At 34.4% G+C, this 20,291-nt stretch overlaps 1 protein-coding gene across 1 annotated transcript in view; it reads right to left on the bottom strand.

Annotated features, from left to right (window-relative positions):
* Positions 1 to 2,310: 2,310 nt before the first annotated feature.
* The window catches only part of KHDRBS2 (KH RNA binding domain containing, signal transduction associated 2), a 362,692-nt gene continuing 344,711 nt past the window's right edge, over positions 2,311 to 20,291 (bottom strand). Inside the window, exon 9 of the mRNA XM_062571095.1 lies at positions 2,311 to 2,408. Within this exon, the coding sequence (XP_062427079.1) occupies positions 2,311 to 2,408 (98 nt within the window). The remainder of the gene's footprint in view (positions 2,409 to 20,291) is intronic.

Below are 20,291 nucleotides of genomic sequence, written 5' to 3'. Positions count from 1 at the left end.
TAAGATGGTAAATACACTACAAGACTTCTCGTATTAAAACAAAAGGTAACATACCATACAAAAGCAAATCCTTTGATTTGCAGTATACCCTTATCATGTTCCTGTTATGCAAGAAAACACAGCTGAATATAATTGCTTCTTTTAAACCTCTAGCTGAATATGTTCCCATGTGTTAGTAAAAACAAATGCACACAGAAAATGTGAATTAAGAAAACACCCCTGAGATGTGGCAGAGCTTACCTGAACACTTCTCAGCAGATCTGCTGCTTAGCTGTCCGAAGCCTGTGAGTCCCTGAAATAGTGAGACAGAATAAACTCAATGTAACCATCATGTAGCCTACTAAATTCACTTTAACATTTCAGATTCAAATGATAGAACATATGCTTCATAAACTATTCACAAAGAGTTAGCATGCAACTCCAGCTGGAAGAGATTTTGTTCACAAACTGAACAGTAATAGACCTCTAGTTTATTCTCATCAAAAAAGTAAACCAATCACATTGACAAAAAGCCACTGTAAACAAAAAAACTGTATTTAAAGGATTAACAGTTTTGGTATCCCTGTCATCAAGTCTTCTGTTCTTTCTTCATCAAAATTTAGGTTATATATTTGTTGTTAGCAAGAGTTGCATTACTATTATTATTAATTTTAGTTCTGTTTATTACCTTGAGGGTTATGTATTGTAGAATAATTTTGTTGTCACTAGTTAATGTTAATTAGTTTTTTTAATAGCCTATATACCTATTTGTTATCTTTTGGTAGGTTTACTTTTTTAACTATCAGTAACTTAATAACTGAGAATATTTAACATTACTGTTGCATACTCAAAATTACAGAGTTACTATTAGTGTTACCTGTTTAACGTTTAGTCATCCTTTGAGTCCTGCGACATATTTCCTTAACAATCATCACCCATCAATCTGATAGTCTCAAAAGAAATATCAGCCCTCTAAACTGCCTTCAAGGGCGGTGATATTTAGCACTGAAAATTACAAATAAAGTTTTTGAAGTTGAGTACCAACAAGTGGGCAGTGACACTGATGATTTGTTTATCAAGACAAATTGTTATATATTACAAAAATGCAGTCAACGCACTCCTCTGAGTGAAAACAAATATGTGAATCTATGCAATGCTTACATGTTGAATGGGATATTTAATGTGCGGGGAAACTCAAAGGTTGAAGAACTAGCATTTAGACAGTCTAACAGTGGTAAGTGGTAATCTTACCTCTTTAAACTCCATTACATTCTCACGAGAGACATGCTAATACAAACAAGTCAATCAGAGTTTGTGTTTAGCAAGATCAAGCTTAAGAGGATAGTTTAAAATCCATTTATTGTTCTAAAGCATTTTTTTCCATTAACATGTTATACATTAGTGGATACTAACCATGATTCATGTAACAGTTTAGTTTGTTAACTTTTAAATTATTTAACAACCAGAAGTTATTAATACAACTTTTAAAGTCTTACACAAAAAATCTTAAAACAGGCTTGGGTTCATTTTTGTAATTTTTATATATAAAACATTTTAGGCATCTCTTGAAAAAGAAATAAAGCAGGCATTTAAAGCTAGAAAACAAGTAATTCCAAATTTAGTTTGTTACAAAAGGTTTCAGCTTTATTGACAAATTATGGCAAACATATTTGACAAAATTATGGTTTCCTATTTAGAGAAGCTTACACATGGAACTTTATGTGATTTTTTTTAACAAATACAGGTTAAAACACTGAACAAATTCAGTTAGCTACATACATAACAGTAGCTGCTTGTTTTCAACCCCATTAAAACAGCATTTAAAATTAAATTTACAAACTTAATATCGAACATCTTAATCTAACTAACATATATTAAAAAAGACAGGTTAAAACATTTTATCTACAGCTTGATTATTGTCTGGTTCAAATAAAAAGAGGAAAAAAAAGAATCATATTACAGTCTTTCAGCAACCCTAAACAAAAACTCAGCCTTAGCTAGTATGTAGAGAGACTCAAGATCTGTAACAGTGTCATGCTTTTTAAGTTACACACAGCAATGAATACAACCAACAGAACATCATCTTTGAATGGTTTATAGACAATGCTTGCCAAAGATTTTTGTTTTTGTTTTTTAAGTCCGTGTTATAAAATAATACTAATGCCAATGTCACTCCAATGTTATAGGAAATACAGGTAGTACATAGGATAATAATGAGCAGTAATCCCTAGGATAGAAAAGAAATGGACTATTACTTGTCTTGTTGCTGTTTATGTGGAGACCACAGGCTATTAATTGTCTTTGAGATGAGGTCACAGATGTGGAGGACCTTCAATATCTACCATAGGGGTGTTCCCTGTAACCCCCTCTGGCTGACCTTGGAGGTGGTGCCTTTAGGCTGGAACGGGTTGTGGCCCATTCTTCTTGTGCTAAAAACAGAAGAAGAAAAGACATGTTTTGTAAATGTCTAAACTTGAAAAAACAAAGTGATCTCACCACTAATGACTGTCAAAATTATAGAGGGTTTTGGTTGAAAGCTTAACACAAATAAAATGAAATGGTGTTATGATCCATTTCTTTATTCTTCCCCCCAAACTTACAGAAACTATCCTTTTAATTTTCTACACTGGCAACTTGTCTATCTCTGGATTAAAAAAGAAAAACTTACTTCACTTTCATTAGAGGATGAATATCTAGTTTAGTGGCAAGACAGTCAGCTCTGCAAAAATCACTGCACTAGTTCAGAATTTATTCTGTATTTTGGGCTTCTAGCATTTAAGCAAAAGCACCAATATGAATAACATTTAATGCAGCTTGGTATGTTAATAAGATCGGGAGTTGAATCATAAAAGGATAACTGAAATACATTTGATTCTCTACTTCCATTTGAGGCAAGAAAGAAAATAATGGAAGAAAAAGAACATGTAGAAATGAAGCTACTACATTAAGCAAAAGAGTTTTGCCAAATAGTTTTTACTTGATATTTTATTTGGGATGCATTTTTAAAATTTGTGTTACTGAAATATATTGGAAAGAATACATTAAAAAACATATGACTAGTTCAGTTTGTACAGAGATTTTAGGGACACGGTATTTGCGGAAGTTAAGTCTTCCAAAGAAGCAAGGAGGAGGCTGTCTAGAGGAACAGTCTAGTGACTGATGCTAGAGATCCAAACTTGAACTCTATTCTAAATCAGCTAGTGGTCCATCAAGTGCTTTCTCTCCCTTTGTCTGCTACTGACATTCAGCTGATCATACACACAGCGATTAAAGGATTAAAGTGGTAATACAAAAGTTGCACTATATCATCTGACTTGTATCATGTCTCAGTGCAACACCCACCTGACTGTCCTAGAATACATCTGACATATACACACGTTCACCAGTCAGTTTCAAAATCTTAATGTATTCCACACAAAGTTATCTGATAATCTCCCAACTTTTTTTAATGAAATATAGAAGACATCCAGAAATTTCAGTGTGGCAAACGTTTGGGGGTTTTTTTTAACATTGTTTCATTTTATTGGTGATCAGTATGTTTGCATTACAAATATGTGTAGGAGATTAAACACAGTTGTAGGAGTCAAGCCTTTTGATACTGGGGAAAAAAAGAATGTTTTTTAATGTGCATAAAAAACAGACTGGAAAGAGAAGAGTTTAAAAGATTTGAATGTGTCTAGAAAATTACGGGAAAGGGAAGGAAAGCTGCAAATTGATGATAGAAGAATATACTTCATATCGCTATCAAAATAAAATTAATTACTATATTAAAACATGTCCTTTTCCCTGTGGAATTTTGCTTCATTTATAAGATTGGTAATAGACTGATATACCAAACTATCCAGTCTTGGACCTCTGACGAAGACTTGAAACATCTGAGGTACTTGTCCTCATAAATTTAATTATCCAAATGTGTCCATTTTGTAAGGGGTACATAATTTTTATATCATGATCCTTATGAAATTTTAAGAGTGTTTGTTGAAGAAATTAGCACTTCCTGAATGTATTTGCCTTGGTTAGGTTTTGTTTTAGGCTTCTGATACCCTACTCAGCCATGACGTACTGAAATGAATACTCCTGACTCAGCATGGTCAATGAAATACATTTATTTGGAATATAAATGTGAACCTTACTGGACTTCTAGGTAGAAGAGGATAATCTGTGAGCCAGAGTGGGATATATTAGCTATGGCAGAACAAAGGCAAAAATATTCCTTGCTCAAAGTCAAATACATATTTTTATTACATTTTTCATGTTACATACAATATTTTTATTTATTTTCTAATAAGCCCAGCAGGGACATTCTTAAGTTTGGTCTGATCCCTGATACACCTGTAGAGCAAGTCCAAGTCCAATTAATTCTTCCTTTTTGTCATATTCCATCCCACTACTGAAAGGAGAGACTGGGCATCAGGTCATGGCCAGAAAATAGGTCCTTATATGATGGATTCCTAACTTTTTGAATTTAGTGTTTCTGTTTTACTTCACTCAAAGCATTGAAGGATTTCTTTCCTATTTTTAAAAGAATAACCTAAACAAGAGAATAGGATCTTCTATATAAAACAAAATATATACAATAGTACAGGAGAACATTAAAAATCAAAATTATATTAGTCATACATTTCAAGAAAGATAACCACATTTCCTTAAATTTAGATTGCTGATTTATTAGTGGAATGGTGTCTTAAATTAAATATAAAGAGAAACTTTAAAAATCCTTATCTCCCTTATGAAATATCAAAGATTTTCTTGTTTTAAACAAGGTTTTTAGAGTGATAGGGAACATTTTCCTCTCAAGCAAAGATTTCATAACTATAATCTAACAGAATAGAAGAAGAACACAGAAAACGTCCATATTTTGGTTTCTTTGACCTCAGTTGCTATAGACAACTCACTAAAGTCCAGTCTTCACTATCCTTAAATAGTTTATTCATATGGTTTAACTATGATGAGCAAACAATGACAAGATTCCCTAGTCAGACTAATACATACAGAAGGCATTGTTTCTATTCTGTATCTTGATAAATGATTCTATTAATAATAATGAAAATATTCCAATTCATGTTGAAAATAGTGATATCCGTGTACTGCATGCACGGGAAAATAATTAGTTAAACATCCCCTTTTTGTTTGGAAAAAAATTTACAAGTGGTTGAGTGCAAGTTTCAAACAGATTCTTCAGTAATATGGTCAAATATGAGCTATATATATGGGAATGGTGTCCTGATGCTAATTTTAGGTTTACTATCACAGGCAGTACGTGAGTAAAAATGATTTAAGCAAAATCCTATTAGCAGAAGCTTTGGGACACAGAAATCTTACCTAGCATACATAGGACCGCAGTCTGTCTACCCATAAGATAAATTCATTGGCCAGCTCACAATTTCTTTTTTAGACAGGTCGGGAACGCATGGGTAAACAAGGGTAAAGAACAGTTCTCCTAACCATGGGATGGAAACTGAACTCTTGCTTTAGTTGTTGCATAGGTGGGTGGAAAAGTAAAAAGGAACTGATATTTACCAGAGCGAAACTCTTACAGAACATTTGGAGAGCTACATAGTTGAAGAAAGGAGTAGTTGTCTATGTGCAATCCATTTTAGGGCAAAGTAAAATAGGTAGGTTTGAATCACCACTGCAGGTAAATTAATGATGTTCCACCTTGCATTGAAATTGCAAGAAACACTCACATACTTGGTTACAGCTGAGAAGTGGATTCATAAAATACTATCTCAGCTGAGACATGGTTAGTGATTGCATTAGTCTAAACAGTCTTATTTTTTAATACAAAGTAAAATATGTTTTACTTGAGACAGTGCTCATATAGTCAGATGTTTCATGTCTTATCTGAGAGGCAACAGCAAACAACTGAGAGGTTATGGAATAAAACAAATTCCAGCAAATCTGTAATCTGGTAACCACCACAGTAGTATTCCCAATGCTTTAGAAAGGAGAGATTGTGATATTGATATTGACAATGGGAGATACTACCAATAATGAAAAACATTTTTTTTCACAAATTAATACATGGCTGAATATGATTTATACTACATAGGGATTGCTCAGATTATTTCTTAAACGAGATGCAGAGTGAATTTTGAGTGTGACCAGAGTAGAGTCATTCAGTCAAAAACCAGATCCAGGCCAATAGCCTGAACAGCAATCTAGGCACCCACAATATTTTTGCATGTTTACATCATGTTCAGTTGTGAACAGGCCTAAATGTGTGTAGAAGGAAGATGTTTATCTTCTGCCTTTTATATTCTGATGAGTTTCATCTGCACCTTTGGTATAGATGCTACTGGCCTGCCCCTCCTTTCAAGTTCTTCACTGAAATCACCTATAATTTCAAAAGTCACAAGGGATAAATTGACCCCACAAACCATATCAGACCTTGCAAAAACAATTTATAGTTTTCTGATACACATTTCTTTCCAGGCTTGGTTTAAGCTGGTCAGCCATTAGTAACGTATAGACTATTATGCTAGTGTAAATAACATTTTATATATCTATTGATCTTATTATCTAAATTTCTATTTTAAAAAGGATAAAAAAAAACATTGCTGATGCTCACAAAAATTTATTCCTCCTGGCCATCTGCCTTTGAAGCATAAAACCTGCCACTGCCTATTATACATGTTATTTGACTTTTAGAAATGTTTCCTGTATAACATATGAAATCAAACATATATGTATTTTCATTTTTTAGGAAAAAAAAATCTCCCTCAGAAAATCAGAATTCTCATCATTTTCTTACCTGACTAATTGGTGTATCAGATCTTGCTACAGATCTACAGCCAAAAATGTGGGTTATATACCAGAGACTCCAGGAGTGAGCAGAGGCAACAGAAAGAAATTTTTATCAAACTGAAGCATCTAAATTAACAAGCCTGTTGTTTTTTAATGGAAATGACTTTGCTGCAGTATTTTGCTTTTGCAAAAAAAAAAAAAAAAATCACTGCTGACTTTTGCAGCCAGTAAGGAAATAAGTAGGTGGCTCTAGACTAAAGTACTAAATGGTTAAAACAGACATCAAAGATAGCTTTTGTAAAAAAGGAAATAATGCTCTATGAAAATAGAAAAATGGAAGTATAAAACATAAAAAGCATGTTAAAATTTTGGAAGCTATTTCTTTCTTCTCTGTAAAATGTCTTCAGTTCAGCTACATCTCATTATCTCATTGCCTTGGGGATGCTGGGCTCTGCCTGCATAAGATCAGCAGCAGAACCTCAAGTGAAGCTCAGGCTACTATGTATCAGGAGTGGGCGTCCCAGAAGACTTGGAAGAAGCTGCTCCTCATGTGGAACCGGAAGCATTTCTATTGTAATTTTCTTGTGCATTCCACTGATTTTCTTTTTCATTTAGTTTCTCTGAATGTTCTCTTTTTGAATATCAGAGTTTTTTATGGTCACACAAAACCAAAGTTTACTGTGGAAAGCTATTGCCCAGAGGGCTGAAGAAGTGGCAGCCATTATGATATAGTCCTAAATCCTCAGGACTGTCATCCCTACAGGGAATCACTTTCCATACAGTGAATTTAAAGATCTAGCCTCTGCAGTATGTTTCACCATACCCTTTAAAAACGGCATTTTGCTGTAAATGTGCAGCAGCTTCAGTTACCCTTTGCTGAAGTATCACTGCATTTGCAGAGAGGCCTTGAGGAGAAGTAAGATTTAGATAAAAAAGATAAGTTTTATTTATATAAATGAAAATGACTGAAGTAGTAAAAAACTCACTAAATGTACAACACAAAGACAAAACAATTTATTGTTTCCTTTGAACCCCCTTGCCCCACTCCTAACTGAATTGCCTTCATATAAAGGAGAAATGCAGTACTCATACAGTAAAAAATGACATTATTTTGCCAGTTTGAAGAAGCTTATCTTTCCTTGACTAACAGTGTTCTTAAAGTAAATTTTTGTTGTGGCTGTACCAGCTTCTGATACTGAACAAAACTAGAAACTACAATTTGTGGAACAAGTCTCTTAGACTCTTTACTTCATTAGCATGGTGAAACTGTTTGGTTGACTCCTAATGTTAATGTGGAAGGATGATGCTCACAACTTATTTATATCTATTTGGTAATACTATCATCAAAATATGAGAGGATGTTTAATAGTTAACAGCTCTTCTTGACATGGCATGATAGACTTTACTGGATATACAGGTGAATTTGTAGCCAGAACATAGACAAAAGATTTGGAATTAGAGCCTTCAGCTGTGAAAACCATGGTCTCTACCACTCAGGTTGCAGTAAAGGGTTATATCTTTACTGTGGAGAAAGAAAGATGCTATGAAGCAACACTATGAAGAGTCTCTGAACAGCATGATGTCAATTCACTACAAAATGCTGCCCCATTGAAAAAGAAATTGATTTATTAGTGTTTTTTTCCTGCAGGGATTTATAATGAAGATTAATGTATCTGCATGCTAGGTAACTAAATGTTCCTTGATGTGCAAATAAAGTTGATCTTTCATATCCCAGCTCCAGGATTCCACGTTTCCCTTCTTTCTTCTTTCAGCACCAGTGGGGCCTCCTGATCATGGAAAGCTCTTGTTTTCAGGAATAGTCTTACAGGCCTGGAACCCAGGTAGACTATTGAGTAGATTTGGGTAGATTGTTATCTTTCTACACATGCACAGAGACACTATTCAGCTATTTTGGTGCCCAAGGTGAGTTTCATTATGTTCCAACATCATTATATTATATTTTATTCCATTTAAGACAGGCTAGAATTCCTTTATGCTGACACTGCTCTTGTAGACCCCCAATTCTCCTTCAAATGGTGCCTAGGTACAGTATTAAATGTGGACTAAATTTTCATATATAATGTATATAAGCACTTCATGCATAGCAGAATCAGATTGAAAGCTAAGATTTCCTTCTTGATAGAAGGAAATTCTCTCTCTCTATATATAGAATTCTATATATATTCTATATATATATAAGTGAAAATCCACATGTAGATGGATTTCTTTACTAACCATTAAAATTATGCCAGGATGTCACAAGAAAAAAATGAAATTTTAATGTGCAAATAACTAGATAATAATTCTGCAACATCGCTTCAACTACTCTGATTACTCAGATACTTCCAGATCCAGAAACGTATAAAGACTCCCTTTCAACAAGATCCTGACCAGCCACAGTTGTCACGTCAGATTTTAAAGAATACCATAAACCTTCTGAACAGATGGTAGATCTTTCACAGCAAAGCCTCCTCAGTATATAGCTTTGACAGGGATTGTGCCCCTAAAGGCACAGAGTCTAGGCAAAAGGAGCATTGCCCTGTTGCAGGGTGAAGCCAATTCTCCCTGTCTCCTTTGGAGTGTTTTTGGTTCTAATGCTAACTGAAACGTAGGACTATATCATGGCCAGGACATGGGGAATGCAATGGCGGGATGCAGTAGTCTCACCAGTTCCTGTGAATATGTCATGATTTCCAACTCCCTACTCACTGGCAGAAGCAGTGATCCCAGAAATAGAGTAGAAAGACTATTTTTTAAAGTTGTAATTGCATAGCTGGCTACAGAGTGGAAGATAAGACCCTTTTTGTGAATTACTTATAAAAAATTGGTATCTTTGAGAATGTGTTATCTAGTTAATATTGTTACATCTATTAACAAAGACTGTAGGCAATACTACTTTATCAAATAATTAGCTGTACAGTGATTTCACTGTAGTCACTGACTGTGACTTCTTTTCACTCATATCTTCACATAGTTATATGGCTACCTCCCTTGCATATTTTTCTTACATCTTTTTTATGGGAGCTCAAAACTGCTGCATTGGAAGGAACAAGCTACATTTACTACTAAATGACCTACATCCAAATTCAATTCCAGGCTCACGCCTTGGATCTACGATTTTGATTCTTGGAGTTTCATAGATGACCTTCTTTGGGATACAGTACTCATCTGAAGGGTGAGAGGAGAGAGCAATTTGGTACAATGCCTGCTAGTACAGAGCAGAGAAACAAACCTAGTAATTTCATTCTATAAAAAAAAAATCTTAAAACTTGGGTATGATACATGAAAATGGAATAAATTGTGGATGTATATTTTGAAGAATGCAAACACACACAGACAAGAAAAAAGGTTCAAAATGTGTTTTGAAAGAGACAGAGAAGTTAATGACAAGAAGAGTAGAGCCTGGTCATTTTTTGAGAAAATGTGTCAAAATGGGAGGGGGAAAGGAGAGCCTGAAAATATTTAATGTTAATAAAATGATGTGTTAATGAAGGGAAACTTGCAGAGAATTTGGATGAAGAGCAGGAGAGAGCTATAGTCTGGAGCTAGAAAGGTAATCAGGGGAGAATTGCTAATGAGCCTATGAATCTGTGTGCCCAAGAGCTGAAGAGATATGCAGAGTGGTCTTTGTGTTTTAACATGAATTCCTTTTCCTCTTTTTCATTTCTGTGGAAAGAAACCCTGTAGAGTCTGACCCAAATCCCTCACTGATGCCCAACCTGCCTTTTAGTCCATCTGCTCTAGTTGGCTTCCCAAATTCTCCGTCCTCTTCTACTTCTGACAATCACCAATGCTAATGGGCATCAATGACTAAAAATTAAATCAGAAAAAAATTACAGAGTGCATACAGGAAAAAGAAAAAGAAGACAATGATGAAGGACACAAAAGCATATTTGTCTACGCTTACAGGAACTGCGGGTAAAAGTGTAAGGGAAAACAGTAAAAATACCAGTTTAATAAGAAGAATGTAAAAATTCAAAGAAAGAGTCATAGATATGGACATAAGAATTAAAGCTAGAGATAAAAATTAGGCTATAGAGATGAACAGGAAAAAAGGCATAGAAAGCTTTTGGAGAGACAATGGAGAAAATGCATTTCATTTTATTAATAATTAAAACCAAATCCACAACAGCAACTTAAGAACTGAGTGCTGAGGGTGCTGGAAGAATTTCTCAGGGAATTTGATGTTACTGCAAACTTGGTCCTCTCTCAAGATATTTCCATCCTTAGCTAAGAAGAAATGTTGCATGTTTGACTTTCAAAAACTAGATGTGAAAAATATGAGCAGCATGATGGAAGCATAAGAGGGTTTATAGCTAAGGAATCTGAATGTACTTGGGCATCAGGATTGCTTTGAGTGTGGTAAACAATGTTGTCTTAACCAGTGATTTTTTTGATTACTACATTGATAGGAAATGCATTTGGGTAACCATAAATCAAAGTTAAAGATTTTTATTGTGAGAATGCATATATGTTCACAGGGAAGACTCTTAATCACACTGGCTACTTCTTTAAATTTGCTGTGTGCTCTCCGTGAATCAATATCTGGAACTCACTATTACATAAGAAATTAAGTAAGTTAATTGTTACTATCATAAGCAACCAGCATCCTTGGTTCATGATTGATTGAAAGTATATTTTAGTACTTTAGTACAGTTATTTACAATTCAGATTGTCTTTTAGGAGCTGTGTTCATTGAGTTACACATATATACACTTCCTGTACCTATTAGAAGCATTATCTATATATTAGCTAGAACTAGCTTTAAAGATTATTGTATAGTTCATTGTTAGTATACCAGGTAGGTTTGTAGATAGCTCTAATACACTGTTTAACCAAAGAATTTAACTTAGATCTTTTTTTTCCTTGCTGTCACAGTGAAAAAAGCTCCTTCATAGTATCTTTAACATGTGAAATTCCTTAGAATCTGGAGTTGCTAAATGCTTTCTTTTTTAACAGAGAGAAATATACCAAAAGTTGTTTCAGTTTTGCTGTTTTACCTGTGAGGGGTTGGGAATACAGAAAAATTCCTAGTGGTCCACCTACTGTGAAATTCTACCCTGAACTTGGCTATTATCCTGTACTTTAGTCTGTTAGTACAACAGTCCAGTGTAGCACATATTCACAACACTACATTTTTTCTACTCATCAGTCAGCATTTTATAACCGTGTCATGGAATTTTCCAGCACTGAATAAAGCTCTTTCACAAATGCAAAGGGAGCAACAATACAAGTACTTCAAAGGCAAATCACCCTAACAGATGCTTTACAATTTAAAGAAATATATATTAAAAGTACCTAATTTGCATAAGAAAATATTATTTCCTAATAATTTCTACATTTATATTCATTGCTTATTATGTAATAATAGAGACTTGATCATTTCTTATCCCTGGTAAGTTATTCTACATCAGAATATTGCTCATACTTTTTGGACAGTTTTATTCATCTCTGGTCAATTATTTTGGGACAAGCGGCCAAGAAATAAAATGAGCTATTCTGTTTAGACAGTTAAGATGTGAATGACAGCAATTAATGGTTTATTTTGATTGTCATTTAGCTTTTAATATTATTAGGAACACAGAAGCTGATTATAATTCAGAAGAAAATAGTTTTCATTCTTATGAGGAAAAAATCTTGTTACCCTCTTGACAATGTCACCAGACTGCACGTGTTTGGTACTGCATACATTGCTACACAAGTGATGGAGGGTAAGTTGAATTCAGGAACTGTGATTACTAGCTGTACTCCTTGTTTGCTTAGCGGCCTTGGCTTGCTTAATTTTTTTGTGGTATGGTTTCCTCACTATAACAACGATGATTTTATTTGGATAATTCAATTTTTTCTGTCTTTCTTGTAAGTCTCTAAACCTCTCCCTATTTGAAAAGGTAGGTGGAAACAAAAGTGTTAGGTAGTAGCTGGAAAATTTACTGCTAAAACGCCTAAAGTTTTACTAACTTTGACACTGCCAGGTTCTCACCCCACAAATCCACTCAGAAAGACAGATGCACTCTTACCGTATTTGGACAACTATATATTATTTGAGAGAGAGATTCAAGAACAGTTTTTTTAGCATAACATATTCTTAGTTTTTCACTATTCTGGTCTCTTTTCCCTTATCTGCAGAGTCTGCAACACATACAGGATTTTCTGACTTGCTATCTGTGTGTTGTATAATTGAACCTATGCATTATGAGGAGAATAACTAAAATGTCTATCTTTCACAAATCACAAATGGTGACTATTTGAAATGTGTAATTTTATCAGAAGACAAAAAATGTTTTTGAAAAACTAGCACAATCCACCATGCTTACTTATACTATGCTAATATTACTTAATTACTGTAATTAGTACATAGGAACCAAAGACTGCATATAAACCATGCATAGCTCAAAATGTAGGAAAAATAAGAAAACCTTGTGGTATAACAGCTTTTTTTTGTGGTCTTAGGGCAAAGAAGACCTTGCAACAGGATTTTGGAGATAGCACTTAACAATTCTAAACCAAAAGCACTTAAATTTGCGGATTAAGTGCCGCTGTGCCTGGGTTTAGGTGTATAGCTGGGTTTAGGTGTATAGCTACCACAAACCAAAATGCAAGTGTACAGGGAGACCTAGTTGTTTCACAAGCATGTTTCCAAAAATTGCATATTAAACAGGGACTAGAAATAGCCAGTGAGAAAAGCTAAGCATGGAGAAGCAACTAGCTAAAAGCATGACCCACTGGAAGACCCGAGGAATAATAATTAAAGTGGCAATGGAATCTAAAGTTCTCTTCTGGGGATAAAAGCTTTCAACAGCTCTTATAGAAAGCTGGTCAGAACTTGCTCTTCTAGTTTAAAATGCAGCCATAAGAGATGAAGGGTGCCAGTTCTCACCTCTGCTTAGCAGAGGAGCTAAGGGTAAGCCAGGTAAGCCTGACACTTATCATCTCTAACAACATTGGTCTGAGATGAGAAGAATGCTGGACAAAGATAAATTTACACATACTTTGGAAAACTTGATAGAAATAAGACATGAAAAGTAAGGACAAAAGAGAGTAAAATGATTCACAAGCATTGTCAATAATCTTCAAATCATTTGAAATAAAATATCTACATGTAAAAATGGAAATTTATTTGTGGAAAACTTGCAAGTAATTAAGGGATTTAATAAAATAATAAATAGATAAATAATTTATTGTTAATTCCTTAGACCATTATGGTCAAAGAATCTTATTTTAGTGATTATGCTGAGAAAGAATTAAATTATGGTAACAGTAATGGCATTAAATCTGTATTTTCATCTTAAATAATGACAGAACATTATTATTTGGGCTACCATTGGTAACCTAACTATAATGAATGCTGCTAAATAAGTATGGCATTTTAAGTGATAGAATTAAATTTTTCACACAGAAACTCTAAACTTACACATTGTAGGATATTCTTTTGTAACATTAAAATAAAATGTGTGGGTATAAGATTTGATTTTAGCTTCTAATTAATACAGTTTAACTGCAGTAATTATACCTTCATTGTTTTTTATCCTCATCCTCTGCTGTAACACAAGGGTGAGACAGACTATTAGCAGTGTTATTGCGAGATGAGTGTGAATACGACAGGGAGAAGGTAGTTTTATTTTCTTCTTATTTTCAGGAGAAATTAATTTTCTATTTCTTTAAGGTGATACATCATGAAATGTGCAATGATATAATATGTCATGTCTGGAATTATGTAGATGTTTATTTCTATATGAACCTCAGAATTACAAGGCTCTGGATTCTCCAAATCTACAGTTCCCACAGTGAAAAGCTGTAAAATGATTGCATAAAATAATGTATATGGTAAGAAAGTTTTGCATGATTTATTCATTCTTATTCTGTCATATAAAATGATTTATAGTTCAGGAATAACAGAGGAAGCACAGCACATCCCCATAAATTAAAAACACTCCTTTCTTGTGCTACAGGTGGAATTTTCTGCAGTATATTAGCATATTTTACTAAAGTTCAAGTGCTTTAGTATATATAGTTCATTAGAAGATTATGACAGATTTAAATATGGAATTTTATAGAGTTATAACCTAATTAAAATAGTGATTTGACAAAACAGCAGTAACTTTGATATCATCCCCACAATCACCATCATAGTTGAATTTAAAGTGCACTCACTTTTCTTAGAGTCTTTCAAAATCATACTCTTATAACAAATCATAAATCCCTTCTGAGGAAATGAATACTATTTGGGAGACAGCTAAGGTGATTACTCCAGTAAAAGACTTGAGAAAAATTTTCAGGAAATCAAGAAAATATTTGTGGCAGTTTATTCTTTCCCACAGAGTAGGAACTGAAGCATACAGTATCTATGATATCCTAGTTAGCAGATAAGAAGATTGAAATAAGAATGACTGAAATGCGAAAGACTAAAGGCAGGCAACTTATTTGGTCTATTTCTGTCCATACTCAATATAAGTCTTCCATGAATCCTGCTTATGGTGAGAGAAATGCAGAAATGGAGAGATTAAATCTGTACAAGAGGACTAGGAACACTTCTGAGGTCCAGGGCTGGCTTTGCCCGCTGAGAGACAGATCAAGTTGCTCATCTTCCTAAAAAACAAATGTAGGTCTGCAGGCGCACAGCACACACTAGCACCTTATGGAACAGAACCAGGACACATCTGGCAAGGTCACCAGCCTGGGCAACTAAGGAGGAATCAGGACTCAGATGCTTTGTCTACATTAACTGATAGTAGAATACAAAAAAGAATAATCTCCAAAGTGAAGCAGCCGATGCTGAGGAACTGACGTTCATGCTAGTTTTCTGGAGTTTTTTTTTTCTATTTCAGACTGGTCCTAGTTTGATCTTCTAGACTGAGTACTCACCAATAGCCAGAGCTAAAACATCTTCTGGTTTAGTTTCAATTGAAAGAAACTAGATCATTTACTCTGAGCCCAATCTGTGATATGAATGAAAGTACAATAAGTGAAGGCAGCTGAGAAATCTGCTTCAAAAGCACATTCCTGGTCTAATATAGCAACACCCAGAAGGCACTGAAGTGCCTGCCTTGGCACAGCCACTGTCTTACCAGAAAAACCTGAATCCTGTAGGAGCTTGACATTTCAACTACTGGCCAATATCAAGGACTTAACAAAAAAAGAATATATGAACTTTCACCTAAACTGGAGCTCACTGTTTTTTTTAGGCCTCAAGCGGGTACAAATGGGATGGAGTATCCTTTCCTGCCAAAACTAGGCCAGTCTTTAGAGAGAAGTGCACAATTAAAGGTCCAGAAAAGGAGAAAGCAAGAAGTCTTGTTCTAGGATGTATCTTTGAGATGCCAACTCAATGTTAAGATGTGCCACGATCTCAAAATCAAAGAAACCTTCCTTTGGTATGTTGCCAGCAATATTTCCTACCAGATATCATATGTACAGGCTCAGTTTATAAACATAAACAAACATTAATAATGCAAAATAATAATTAATCAATTAGCATTAACACCTTAACTGTAATTACAAGCTACATGAACTCAAACACTGCAATGAGGAGAATAAAACCTCTATCTCTTATGTCTGTATATCAGTCACTATCCTATCTGAATGCTTAATTTCCTATGTTTGAAGACTTAAATGCTACTAGGATACAAAAAAAATTGAGTAACAAACTCTTAGCACCGTGAGCTTAATGAGTATTAGGACCAGTGACTTACAATATCAATGTTATTATCAAAAAGAAGCAAGGAACTTGGATACAACAGAAAATTTATGTTCACTGATAGAGCAAATGCTAAAAAGAACTTTTTAAAAATTTACAGATGTTTCTCTATTTATGTTGCAGTGTGGCTTCATCTAGCTTTGTCACTGCCATAGACTAATCAACACAGAGTTTATTTCATACGAGGATGGTAGTTACTTGAGTTTCCATATAAAATAAGCATCTTTACGTCTCATAATGAAGCTGAATTGACACCTCTTCAATCAATCTCTTTGTCTATCAGAATTCCTGCTGTAGTTTGAACCCTCTACACACTCTTTCCTGTCCAAATTTCATATACATTTATTTTTACTTTTAGTTATTCAGTAAAAATTATAATCATTACAAATAAAGAATGATTAGATAATTAGTTCTTCAGTAAAACACAAAATTAACAAGTCTATCACAAATTAGTGGAATATTTCTACACATTTTTAGATGTAAGCCACATAAAGAATTTGTTTATATAGTGCTGTCTGTGTAGAAAATTACTTACTGAAGTAATTGTCACTACAAATGCAAATGATTGGCAGGGAATTATTTGTGAAATAGTCAATTCACTGTGGCAGTGTTTTAAAATTTAGATGATGTTTTACATTTTAAAGATATCAAGAAGTTGCACTCTTCAATTTTAATTAAAGATAGAATTATTCTGAAAACAAGTATCAGTCATTTACAAGTGAGAAGATGATAAATTGGAGTAGAATAAGCATTATAATGTCATAATTAGAGAAGGTGTGTATATTTGAAAAAAGAAAAAAAAAATGAATTTGAAAGTAACCTAGTATGGATTTTCCCTATTTTATTTTTCTCAGTCCAGGGTGTCTTTATCAATTCTCATTAAATGAATCTGAAGATAAAGAGATTTTTTAGATTTTTCCCTAAATGGATTACTAGAAATGGTCAAAGAATGTATTTATTCAGCTTGAAAATTTTGCCAAATTTAAAAATCAGTTTTGATGAAGTGAACACAGTTTCTCTGGTTTCTTAATTAAATACATTAAAATATCTCCCAGTATTTTATTTTGGTCAATGGAATATTTTCTTTGAATCAAAGCAAAAATCAAAGCAATTAACCCTTGGTTTGACTTTTTTTATTTTCAGAGAATGTCTGATTTAAACTAAAATAATCTAAGTGAAAGATCAAAAAGGGTTTTTTTTGCTGCAGTTTTTCTTTTACAGGTATCTGAATGAACGGTCAGAATGAAATTATGACAGAGGAGGGACCACATAGTACTCCATAAATTGATGAATGGCATGGTGAAAGAAACTAGGGAACAATTTTCTTTATTATAGAACAAAAGGTTGGAAGTGTGATAGTAACCAATTCTTTAAACAAACAAGAGGAAGTACATTTTCAGGCATGTGGAAACATTGTAGGACATTCTTCACACATTACTGTGGATTCCAAAATATATTTTAAAAGTGATTAGATAAACAAGAAGAATATTAAAAGTGACTATTAAAAACAGTGATGTGGTTAAGCTTTGGCTCAGGGAGTCCCTTAGCAGTGAATTGCCAGAGGCGGGGAAGTTGAAGGGATGTACAGGCAGAAGTATCACTTTGTATTTGTCTTTCTCTTTTACTTTTCCTTGTTATTGGCTATTGTGAAAAAAGGCACTTAGGACTGATAGATTTTTGAGTTTGCACAATTGCACTCTTAAGATATGTAACATTTAGGGAAAAAAAATCTGAGTATTTGGACCAAGATTGTTTCGCCAGATTCATAATTTCCAAAGTTTAATTTTTGCTGAAGATAATACACACTGAAATAATGTCTCCCAGCTCCAGCTGTAAAGGCAGCACATGTACTGAACAGCCTTTTGCTGTACAGCAGCAGGAATCTGAGTGGAGTTCACTTCCCTCTTTCCTCTTTGTATAAGAGACAAGGTACGGATTAATCTTCCTAACTCTTATTTGACCTCTGACAGATGGTGTTCTCCTCACTTAATTGTAGTGGTTTAGAAGGCTATAGACTTCAGCCCTCTCCGTTCACCATCTACCTATAGTTCCTGCTCTTTTGGTGGTAGCAAAAGGAGTGCACGTATGCTGGCATCTCAGATTCTGCAGTTCATGACCTGGCATAAAAATATAAATCACCATCATTTTCAGCTAATATACCAGGCAGTACATGCATCAGGCTGTGAACTACGGCATCGGACAATGGGCATGCTCTAACTTTCCTCCATCCTCACTTTGGCAGTGTTAACCTTTGGATGTAGAGGAAGAAGCCTCCTCAACCTTCTGCAACAGGAACTGGCTGAGCTCATCTGCTGGAGTTCCCAGCCCTTGAAAGAGCTAAGACAGAAACGGTGTCCAGCAAATAAATCCTTGAGTCCTCCGATCGGTTCAGGAGAGAAACAAGATTCAGATGAAACAATTATGATGCCAGACAGATATAATTAACATAGCTTATAAGATACAGGATGTGCTTTGCTAATGTATCATACTATCTCTTATTTTTATAGTGAAGCCTAATAAGAAGCTCAGCACTTGTATCTAGAATGCTAACTTCTTTAAAGAAAGGGACAGGAGAAAGAAATGAGAAAGAAAACAGTGTGGAAGGGCTTTCTTTCCTTGTAGCATGTTCCTGTCCAGTGAATTCATGCTGCTTTTCTAACTTGGGCATGGCATTACAAATGGGCAGGAAAGGTCCCTAGCAACCAATTTTTAGCTATAAATTTTACACTAATCTGTTTATAATAGGCAAATCATTAAATTCTTGTTTTCACCAGACACTTCCTTAAATGACAACACTGCCAGAAGGGAAAATGAAAAATTATGAAAGTATAATGAGACCAATGGATACAAACTTTCTGGTGCTATACTAATCCAACTTCATGCCTTCTGTTATAAAACATAAACATCACTATCAAGTTAAAATTATAGTTACCTTAGCTTAGACTCCTGAATTTGAATTTATATCTATAAATACTGAGCCCTTCAGTAAAAGAAGTATCATAAATGCTTACTCAGTGCAATTAGATGTGAGCATGCTTTATGTTTTTGAAAATTGTCCAATACTTCAAATGACTTCCCTTCTAGTTTTAAACTACCATTTTAAAAGATTTCTTTGTCATTTGCACCAGAAAACCCATAAGGACTAGATACACAAGAAGATTTTCTGGCATAAGTTTCAAATTTCTGTTCCTCTGCCCAAAACAGTGATTTTCAAAATTCTCTAGCAGTAGCTGCATAATCCTGAACCTATCTAAAATTTGCAGGAATCTCATAATTCCTTAAGAGACTATTCCCAGGTGCCCAGAGCCTGCTGCAGGGAGTGCTTTGAAGTGTCTCCACTTTGATCCTTCTGAGAGATGGGGTGTCAAGCACAACAAATTGAAATAAAGAGTTTAAGTGCCTAACTACATAATAGAATTCTGGGCTATGAATTGGTATTTATAGAATGTGCCTAACTCATGAAAAATAGTGGGATTTTACATATATCTCTCTCAGTTGCCTTTGCTATTGGCTTGGGAGGTTCCTTGGTTGGATTTGTGGGGGGATCTAATTCTCAGGAACAATATTTCACATCAGAAATTGTACAAGGAGTCAAGAGAGTTAACAAAGGTTGTAGCTTCTACAGGGGAAAATAGTATGTAAGAATTTATTACACCTAGCCCCTGACAAGTCATTTAGGCCCCTTCTTGCTTAGGATTTCCATCTAATATAGAGTGATGCACCTCTTGAGAATGACAGGGATCTTAGGTGAGCTCTGCCCTGAAACACCACTGTGTTTTTTTCAGCTCTAGCATGAATATTCCGTAAGTATCGAATAAATAACTTCTGAGAGAAAAAAAAAATCCACAAACAGACTTCATCAGTCTCTTCC

The sequence above is a fragment of the Rhea pennata genome, chromosome 3 (assembly GCF_028389875.1).
Source record: "Rhea pennata isolate bPtePen1 chromosome 3, bPtePen1.pri, whole genome shotgun sequence".
Taxonomy (NCBI): Eukaryota; Metazoa; Chordata; class Aves; order Rheiformes; family Rheidae; genus Rhea; species Rhea pennata.
This window is presented reverse-complemented; position numbering and strand designations above follow the sequence as displayed.